Source organism: Empidonax traillii, unplaced genomic scaffold, assembly GCF_003031625.1.
Source record: "Empidonax traillii isolate 1590-97213 ecotype Southwest subspecies unplaced genomic scaffold, ASM303162v1 scaffold1053:size215182, whole genome shotgun sequence".
NCBI lineage: Eukaryota > Metazoa > Chordata > Aves > Passeriformes > Tyrannidae > Empidonax > Empidonax traillii.
In genome coordinates, this window is record NW_020956246.1 from 179,834 (window position 1) to 190,786 (window position 10,953).

Below are 10,953 nucleotides of genomic sequence, written 5' to 3' on the forward strand. Positions count from 1 at the left end.
TGGGGCACCTGCTGCGTTCTCAGTGCCCACTGTTCTGCCTTAGGTGCTCCCAGATGCCGTGTTGGCTCCTGCCTGCACTGTGCCACCGTGGGCGAGTGGGAGCTGGAGCCCAGAGTGCCCAGCTGAGAGTGTCAGGGCCTCGAGGCTGGCCAGCCCCAGGGTGAGGATGGGGACAGGGATGAGGCCACTGACTGCCACAACCCAGGATTAGTGACCTAACTGATGGGCGATGCAGTCAGGCCTCTTGTGTTGGTTGGTTGGGGATGGGTAGAAGATTAACTGCAAAGAGTGTGGGAGACAGCCTGTGGAGCACCCAAAAGCAGAGTAAAAGCAGAGCTGAGCAAGACAGCCACAAAATTCAATTAAGAAAAAACAGTAGAAAAGATTCCTCTTTCAAGGGAGGGTACTGGCTGTGTTTTGCATTCAGTATACACAGAGATGGAAGCTTAGTTAAGTGAAAGTCTCCACTGACTTCAGTGGGAGCCTCCATAACAGCCCCATGCGAGGGAGCAATACTAAAGTTTCATACTCTGTTGAAGCTTTAGTATCATCAATATCTGAATCTTACAAGTCCTCTTTGATTTGGCTCTATTTGCAGTGCCCTAACCTGTCATCTGTTCACATTATTTATCACTTATTACCCAGCACAGATGTGCCCAGAATTTTACTAAGCAGAACAAAGTGTGGAGTTGAATATTTAGGCTGAAGTGCAATTGGTAATGCAAAAGGAGTGGCCCTAGTAAGGTGTGATTTCTAATATGCCATAAAGTGCAGAAGAGTTCAGGTCAATTGATCAATATTTGTGGAATTGCAGAGTAAAATTTCCAACTACTGAATGTTTGATACCTGAGTATTTAATCATTAGACCACCGAGCCTGTATGCATAGGCAATGTTGTAGAAAGGCAGTATGTGCTGGAGACATAAAGTCATTCTGGAGGTGATAAGGTTTTCTAATATCTTGAATTTGACCTCTTCTGGGACTAGGATCCATGCACACTTCAGGTGATGAAACTTGCACAATATGATAAGGAACAGGAGCTCATTTAAATGAATCTGCCATTTAGGGGCTGCCTGACTACTCACAGTTTCTCTGGAGTGCCAGTCCCTTTTTTTTTGAATGAGAATAGTAAGATAGCTGTCCTTTGCAAAATAAAATGAAACCTGCTGGTGGGCATTTTCACATGCTGTTTTCTCTTTGTTTTATAGCTGTAATTTTTAAATAGAAATGAGCAGCCACTGAGATTTTGAGCTGAACACTTAGGAATGTAGACATAGGTAGAAAGCCAGTCCTATGTCCACAAGATACACTTTACCTTCTTAAAATATCAGTTCCATAACCTTGAATGCTTTTTGGAGGCATCTGTAGGCTCAAATGAAGAGAACCAAGGGAAGAACAAGTAGTTTTGCTTTTCAAGCAAATAAATACATCTGTGTTATTAAACATCAGTGTCTGAAGTTAAGCATCAGAAATCGTGTTTGGCATCTGAGTATCTGATCCCTATACTCTCATTGTTCTTTTAGGTGGTAGCTTTTCAGCTTTCTGTGGCAAAGACCAGTCCTTTCTCCATGACAGCTTCCAATTCCTTAGCAGCGTACCCAGTGCATGGTGTGAGGAGTGTAGACTATCTCACCTGCACTGGGTTTCCTTTGCTGCAGCAGAGCAGTTTCTTTAAGCACCATCTCTCTTGAGCATTTGGAGGCATTGAGCACAGCTTCCCCAGCCCTGCAGTTGGCTTCTGTAGTCCTGTTGAGGGGGTTCCACCCAGATAACATTGAGACACATACCAAAGAGCAGGGAGAGAGGAGGAAGAAACTTGATTTTGTCTCTAGACACCTTTATTATGTCCTACCTTTATTTCCCTGCCACTGGGAAGCATAACTTCTGTATAGGCTGTCTGTCTTCATCTGTGAGGGAGGGAGACAGAGGTAAGCCAGGCACCAAGGCAGCAGAGCCATCACTGCTCATTATTCCTCACAAAGAATAGGACCTGTGGGAATAGCTATGCCATTGCCACTGAACTGGTGCAGGCCAGGGATGATGCGACAGCCACTGCGGTGAGATCTCACTTAAAGCTGCAATTTTACCACTTTCCTTTCTCTGCCAGCCTGGGCGACTGCTCACCTTGCTTATACCTCTGATTGGCCTTCTTTATACCCCCACTGATGACAAGGTGCTCCTAAGTGCAAATTACTACAAATAAATGGGTATAAATATCTATTAAGAATTACAGAAAGTAATGCTACTGATAATTAAATTGGCAATCCTATCTGCCATGCAGCTGACCAGGGTTAGCTTCACTTTACTTCAGCAGCTGTGTTCACACTGTCTTGAGGTGAAACTTAAGTTCCCCTTTGCCTGTCAGGGAGGCAGTGATCCTGTAAGCCTTACTCTTTGAAGCCAGACCTCTTTACATGGCTAAGCACGTCCAACATGCTCCAGTGCCAGCCAGTACACATGGGGAGCTGGGCCACAAGCTATCTGTGGGGGAAGCAGAGCTCCCAGCAGCTAAAGCCACTCCAGAAGTTGTTCTTTCAGAGAGGTCTGGATGAAACAAGGGAGGCTGTTCACTGTGTGAAATAAAGGTTTAAAAAGCTCAGGCATCCTTTCTAATCTAGAGCAAGGGGGATTCTGTTGGCTGTATTGTAGATATTACGCTATTTCAGGAAGTCTGAGTGTGGGGCAGTTGTCCCCCCTCCCAGTGGGGGACCACAAACAGGTGCCAGGCTTTTATGACTATCCAGGCCTTCTCCAGTTGCTAAATGGGTGGGGGAATCCCTTCTAGATCCTGCCCAGCTGAGAAGGGGATTCCAGGGGTCTCCTGCTGTGGAAAAGGCTGACAATCCAGCTCTGCTCTAATTATAGCATCACAAGGAAGCAATATTAGAGGTACAGATGATGGAGGGTATTTACTACCTCGCTCCTTTCTCGAGGAAGCACTTTTTGTTCTTTGCACCCAGTTTTAGCAGCACAGGAGTACTGAAAGCTCAAGAGCTCTTGGTGCTTAAACAAAAAATGAAACAAGGAGGGAGAAGATTGATTCAGTTTCTTGTATAACAATCTCCACCCTTCAAACTCTGGGATAAGTGTTTGCAGAATGAGACCCTTCAGTGACACACACGCTTTGAATTTCAAGCCCAAACTTCTCCCACCATATGCAAAGACTTTGTCATCGCACAGTTCCTTGTCATCACATCTGCTTGATCAAAGCGTTCCTGGACAGAAAGTGGGGGTTGCAATTGCCAAGCAGGAAGAAAAAAAAATAGTAGCTGTATGCCTTATCCAAGCCTGCTGTTGCTCTTATGGCTGCACTCACAATAGCTGCCGCCTTTCCCTGCAGAGCCAGAGTTTAACACCTTTGTTTACCAAAGCTCCAGATAACCAAAGCTCCAGTCCTCTGCAGGAGGTGCTGCAGAAGAGCAAGAGTCTCTCCTAGCTTATTCAAACAGAGTCCCGGGGTTTCTGAAGAATGTACAGGAAGCCCTGTCTAGGAATAGTTATTCCCACTATGCCTTGGCTGTTTTTCAAAACTTAATTTCATTTAATGGGGTTTTAAAATCCAGGTAGTCTTTCCCACATCCCTTTTCCCCCACACTGTGGTGATTCATTCCTGGACTATAAACCTTTGCACCAACCAAACATATCAGCAGGTTTGAAAAAATGAAACAGGTACTTTACATGTAATTAATTTAGTGATTTGCTCAGTTGCTGATTCACGTGCATAACCTCAATTAACATTAATGGGAGTTATGTAGGCATGTCAAGGGCAGAATAGACCCCTAATAATCTAACATGGAGTGTTATTACATTACTGCTGTAATTATAACCTGCACACACATCATTTCTACTTTGCTTCATGAACTGCTCTTCAAATGTGGTGGCTACTCATCTATTATGCTGCATATGTTAATGCTGAGGTTACACTAAGCATTATCTTTTCTTCTTCATTGTTCTGCTGCCTGTCCACAAGAGATACACGGGGCTGAATAAGTAACCAGCCAGTTGGTGTTTTTGCAAAGCTACAAGTTTTGGATTTGTGAAGGTGATATTGAAAGCCAAAAACAATCAAGAAACAGCAAACTTCAGCAGAACAGCATGTCATCCCTCCTTCAGCATTTTATTTTTATTTATTTTTAATTGGAATCTGAGCAAGCATGGCTGAGACACCTTTAGCCTCATGGTCAAAGAAAGTCACACGAACATGAATCGTACCTCTGAAGGAGATGTTGAAACAATTCTGCTCTCCCAGAGGATTTTTAGTCTTTGCTAAATACTTCTTTTTTTTCACTGGGGAGAAAGAAGAGGAGTGGTTCTATCCTCGTGCACCAGCTGGATATTCCTGGAAACTAAAGAAATTGAGGAAAAACTAATCTAAGCGATGTAAATAGGAATTTTCAGGTGATAAGGCTTTACACAGCTGGCTCAGTCTGTTCTGTCTCTTGTTTTGTCCAGTGAAGTTGCTGTATATGGACAACTGCTTTCTGGTTTTTGCTGTGGGATATATTCTGCCTCTGTGTTTGTACCACTGCTCTCTGAACTGTCACATACATTTCAGTATTTTTGTCTCGAGGCTCCCTCCTGCACTTCTGAAGAAGATAAGGCCTAATACATTTCTGACTGTGCGGGCTACTGTTCAAACCTGTGTATTTGTAGTAGCATTGTATATCCCTGCAACTAATCATCAGCTCCCTGTGGCCATCTTGCCGTGACAATCGTGCCCAGTACCTTGGATTTTATACTGCTGTGGAATCAGAGGTTCACACAGTATGCCTGCACCTTTACAGGATCACACAGCTAAGCCAAGTAGTTCAGATTTGCTTGGCAATTAAGGGATAGTAAGAAGCAGAGAATCCCTAATGCTGACTGACAACATGGCACTAGTCGATGGAAAGGGAAAAGAAGCACTTGCGAGAACTTGAACGTGGTGAAACAGCCAAAGCCCCCGAGTTAACACGTTCTTTATGCAATTGCCATCAGGCAGGTGAAGTGTTCTGGGCTGAAGGTAAAAGCTGATACCAGCATCCAACAATCTCTTACTGGGGAATTGGGTTTTACTACTTCTGTTTGTGTAGGCCCTAATGTTAGTTAAAGTGTTTGCTAAAACAGAGCTCTGTTTCCAAGGTAACAGCTACCTAACTTTATTACTAAAATTACACTAATTCAAACAGGGATCTGAACAAACAGATTCATGTTAATTTCAAGCTCCATTAAAAACACAAGGAAAAAAAAATCAATGTTCACCAAATGAAAAAAGAAAACAAATCAATAAAGAAATTTTATTTTCAGCCTCTTAAGAGGGGTTTTGTAAACAGTGGAGGTTAAAAAAGTAAAACTACTTCAGAGTGATACAGATCATCCTTGTAAGCTGTACGGTAACAAAAGGAGAACAAAAAGATTGAATGATAATGTAGGAATAATTATTAGAGCTGTAAAACCTTGAGAAATGGAAGCACAGAAGTGGAATGACCTGTCTCAAGCCATGTGCAGCCAGGTCTCCTAACATCTTGTCTGGTGCCCCTGGGCTGTGACTCAAGAGCAATGACCAAAAGCCTCGGAGAAGAGCACAGGTGTGATTGTGTCGTGGCCTACATTGCTCTGAGTACTGTGGGTGACAGCAGCTGTGCCTGTGTCACTGCCGGCACTCAAACATTTGCTAGCAACCAACACACAAACACTCCAGGGATCCTCGTTATGTGGTTTGATTCCTACTATGTGCCAAAGCCCCCGCTGTCCCCGTTTTCCCTGCTGTTGTTACCCTTTCTGGCAGAAAGGCAGGTACAGTGGCACAGCTGCAGCCTGGGCACAGCCGGTGGCAGGGCTGGCACGGTGACAGCTGGGACTGCTGGGTGACATGTGCCACTCAGAGGGGTTTTGGGGATGGGGCTTCACTTGCAGTTCAGACACTAACTGAGCACTTTGGAGATCTGCATCCCTGCTCTGAGTCTTCATGCTACCCCCCTGCTACCCACCTGTAAAATGGGGACCATAGTTCTAGGTTTCCTGATGCAATTTTAAGGCTAAATCGAATATTAGGAGCAGCAACTCGGAAGGCAGCAAGGTTTGGGGGGCAACAAGTGAGCCATTCTGAAATGAGGGCTTTGCATGGTAACTCACCCATTGGGTCTTCGTGCTAACAGGACAGTTATCTGATTCGAGAAGCTGCGGCTCCTTTCCTTCCCAGTTAAGGCTGTCTTGGCAGGTCCATGAGTTTCGAAACTGCTTGAAAAAGCTTTTTGCAAGGAGTAACAATGACTTTGCCCCTTCACTGGGCCATATCTTTCCCAATTTGCCACTGTTAATAAATACTCTCATTTCCAAAATCTGGATGGAGGAGAGAGAACTATAAAGAGATAATTTTTCTGAATTCTCCACACTAGTATGTTTCCTTGATGAAATATTGTTTTATTATTTAAAGAGTGAAAATAAGTGACTGCAGCCCTGAAGTGCCTAAAGTGCAGGTAGTGAGAATTCCTGATAGAAGTCAGTTCTTCAAGATCCAAATTATTTCATTATTTTCAGGAACAGGATGTCTCATTCTTTTCTCTAAAATTTTTACTACTCACCACTGTCACTCTCCTGGAATAATGAAATTTTAGATAAGTGTGTGATAGCAGATTTTACCCACCCGGCTAGAAAACAGTGAGGGAAATGTCACATGCCTGCCCTTGGGAATAACATATGGTTTTACTTAATAGGGCTCCCCAAAACAAGGAGGTAAGGGCACAGAGAATGTAGCCAGTGCTTATACACCAAGCGTCTAGCTTTTAGTCTTTACATTCTTTGTACTTGTAAAGAAAAAAATCTGAGAATGAGCAGATGAAGGGCAAAATCTGAAGGTCATGCACTGATGAGGCCTATCTGGTAAAGAAGCAGGACAAATTGGACAAAAAAAAATCTATGGCACAATGCAGTAGTTTATTTTAGTTATCCTCCTAAGGAAAACTAATGATTGGAATGTATTTCAGAACACAGTAAAAGATACAGCCAAATAAAACCTGAGTGCAGCAGTCCTTTGAAAGAAAAGACTGATGACAACAGAAATCTCTGGCAACATTTGAGATGATTTTTGTCAAGATAGCTATTTTCTCCCAGCATTAGTCTTTTGTAGAGGCACCCTCTATTAAAACAGCACATGATACTTCTTTTCCTCCCCTCCTCCCCCCCTTCCCTAGCTGCCTCACTAGTATTACAATGTTTGCCCCATATTCTAAATATATTTTCTTTAAATCTTCTTTGATTCAGTTACTTCACCTTGGCATCCCATCAGCTGGCAAACACAAGTAATGAAGTGAAGGGAACATAGTTAAGTTGATATCTTAAATGCACACAAATCCCACATGCTGTGGCAACAACAAAATGAATAACAAACACACTGCATGAAAATCCTCTTAAGTTCCTTTTTTCAATTCCAGCCTTACATACAAGAGGAGGAACATCTTAAAAAATAATCCTGTAATATTCCTGAACTAACAGCGTTGGCATGAGGCACAGGATGGTCTCATGCTTCTCTGCATATCTCAGAAAATCACAGCTGCTGCTAGTAAATTATTGGCTGCAAGGGGGTTGGGACAGGGAGAATGAGGAGAAAGAAAGGGAAATGGAAAGCCTTGTAGGTGGCCCTGGGTCTGCCAAAACTAAATATTTTCATTGGAGCTTTTTCAATTCAACAGTTGGCAGATTTATCCAGAGGCCTTAAACAGACAGAAAAATTCTTGCTGTTGTACTGACTGCCAATGGGATGCAGCACTATCTGCTAATGTACTTGAATTAATATCTATTTAATAATATAATTGTTTTCACCTAAGGTGCCTTTCTTCTTTCTTTTCCTTTAAATTCTTGCCTGCTGGGTCCGCTTGCTTCCCTTTGCCCTGGAAACTAAACCTTGTTACTTCATGCAAGATTTATGGCAGAGACGTAGCTGGTATTTCATTGTGAGTCAGGGTGTGATTTTGCTGTGACATTTTCTGCTATATTTTTATGGTAGCTGCAGTAAACCAACATGAAGCATAAAAACAAACTTTTTTTTTTTTTTTTTTCCTGACAGAGTTCATTTACATCAGTGAACCAGACTAAAAGGTGCACCACCCAAAGCACTTTTGTCTGGTTTTACTTACATCTGCCCTAGAGGGCTTTGCTAGGATGGATATAGCTGGGCTGCCAGTAGCTCAGATGGGAAGTGTGGGGGGGGTTGTTGTGTTTGTGCATGTTTCAGGGAGGGTAGCTGAAGTGCAGAGTGAATAGTGAAAGAAAAAAATAGGTCTAATGTGCAATCTATCATTCTGGTGTTTGGGTGAAAACCCTCAAAGCGCTGAAGTTAGGAGAAAAATCAGCAGGGCATCCTGATGTGTTCAAGACCTGCTAACTCATGCTGTCTCTTGGATTCAGGGGAGGTGGCTGAAGAGGTTGCTGACTTCTCCCTGCTCACCTCATGTCAGCCAGAGCTTACTGCTGTCAGAGGCAGGCTATGATGGAAAAATTGACCCAGTTGTTCCTTCAGCTCCCCCATGTTTCAACTAATCATATTTGATTCAAATAAATTGTTCCCAACAAATTATTTATTCATAACAGTTGCATAAAAGATATGATTTTCATTTTCAAAGCTTCCTTCCTACTCTGGACTTTTTCAGCTGAAATTTCAATGGATTAGAAGGGTGAACAGAGCACATAGGAAGAATACTATTAAGCTAGAAAGTGATTTGATTGCCACAGTCAGTACTTTAATCAGCGAGGACAGCTATCCTTGGGATTGAAGTCCTTAGTGCTGATAATCAATGGCCAATAGCTCTTTTCTTCCTCCCACCTTAAGAAAGCAGAGCCCACAGAATCAGTGGTGAAGGGACATAGGAGGAATGGAGGGAAAAAAACAAAGGAGATTCCAGGCAGCTCCTGTGATGGTGGGAGGGAGGGATCCTCTTGAGGCAGAGGGAGAACAGTGGGAATGGAGGCATGCAGAGCCTCAGGACACAGAAGACCAGGAAGACCCCGAGCCAGGAGGGAATGGGAACCTGTGACCAGTGGGCTGACATAATTATAAACCCATCACCTCAACATGGAGAGTGGGAGTCCTTCATTTACTCACTTAAATGTACTTTTCCCCCTTCTCAGCAGAAGCTCAGACGTGAGTTCAGCAGTTCAAGAGTGTTGGGCTGCAATGCCTTTTCCACTGAAAACTTTTCCCAGTTTTGTGGGAATGTCCTCTGTCTCCCTTTTCCCTCTTTGGCACGTAGTCTTTGCACTGTTAAATAATGATGCATTCTAATTCCATCAGGTTCTCTGCCGCTTGAATTTATTTGGCCTTGTATGTTGTTTTCAGTGCTTGCTTTCAATCTCTCTGGATCCAGAGAGACATAGGAGTGGGGGCACACTGATGTGCATTGATCATTTACAGTAAGTCAGTGTAATTCCACTGACTAAATGAACTGAATGAAATGAACTGTAGCTGAGAACCTGCTTTGCCCTGTCCCCCTCTTCTGTGCATTTTGTATTGCCTGTTGTGAAAAAAAAAAAAAACAACAACAAACCACAAAACAACAGAACAACACCACTCCACCAAAACTCTAATTCTTTCTCTTTTACTCTTCTAAGAGGTGCAGCTGTATGCTAATTGTCTGCTTCTCTAGTGAGAAATAAAAAGGGCTGTAGCATGCTTTGATAAACCAGGAAGCAGACTCCGACGCTAGAGACGCAGGGGAAGAAACATATAGAATTTCCCCCTCCTTCTCTCCTTTACATCAATTTCACAGTCTTTTAGTACTGTTGACCTCCACGGAGTCCCTCCTAATTTACAGTGTCATATACAAAATCACAATGATGCCCCCTAAAATGTGCAGAATTGGTTTTGACTTGCACTGAAGAACACAGCATATTCCAGGGATTTGCAAAGGCATCTCTCTACTTGGTTAGTTTCTTGCATTACACACCTTCTCCCATGCTTCTGCTGATATTACTGGTGTGTTTTATTTGGATGCATAAGAAAGATGCAAACAGCGATGCAGTCACATGGCCTACTGCTTTGGAAGAATCTGAGACACTCAGTTTCTGCCCCATTTTCTTTTAAACAAACTGTTGGAAGTTGCATGGCCAAGGCTGGAGCAACAGTCAAGCCCTTGATTATGCCAATACTCTGAGGATGTGTTTGGGTTTACTGTTCTGCTGATTGATTTCATGCCAGGAGTGGACTGGAAGCCCTTTATTTTGCCCTGTGCCTCCCTGTGCCTTGGTGCATGTCCAAGGTGTGCCATTGATCACCCTGACTATATGGGCTCTTCCATCTTACTGCTTAATTAAGACTCATCAGTAATTTACTTGAGATTAATACCTATTTATATGGAGCTGAAGTTTTATCTATTTGGGGGATGAGTTATTGAACTGCATTATATAAAGTAAATCAATAAAATATTACTGGAAATGAGAATGACTTTCTCTCCCTTGCTCTTCAGTCCTTTCACCAAGCTCACAGACAAAACTCAGTTAAGGAAGATGTTCATGTTTGCAGTCAGCTTCCCATCTTCCAGCTAGATGTGATGTCTATTAGTATCTCTGATTAACTTGCTCTCATTACCTGAATCATAAAGTTGAGACCTGAAGGAGTGCTGCTAAGAATGAGAGATGCTTTTAAACAGTTTCAGGGAAGTGACCCTGTTACAATAAGACTCAGAACCCAGTCTTTCCACCAGTGACTACAAAACCAACACCCTCAAACTGGTCTGAAGTTGCTATTAAAGGAGTGCTTTGTATCACCATATATACACATTATTCATGAGGAAGAGCAGAGAGGTCATCAGTGGGTTATGTCCAGAACATGGAACATAATTGTGGTGTTTTGTTACTCTAATATAACCTGTTTACCAAATGCAAATAGCTTCCCCATAATGTCATTTCTTAATTGTGTTCCACTGCTGGAGAAGGTTTTTTTCTGGCCACATTTCCTGCCTGTGGCGACTTCCCTTGAATG

General features: G+C 42.9%; 1 protein-coding gene across 1 annotated transcript in view; it reads left to right on the forward strand.

Moving 5' to 3' along the window:
* The window catches only part of KIAA1143 (KIAA1143 ortholog), a 27,518-nt gene extending 23,094 nt beyond the window's left edge, over window positions 1–4,424 (forward strand). Inside the window, exon 5 of the mRNA XM_027904405.1 lies at window positions 4,299–4,424. Within this exon, the coding sequence (XP_027760206.1) occupies window positions 4,299–4,374 (76 nt within the window). The 3' untranslated portion in view covers window positions 4,375–4,424. The remainder of the gene's footprint in view (window positions 1–4,298) is intronic.
* The last annotated feature ends 6,529 nt before the right edge of the window (window positions 4,425–10,953 follow it).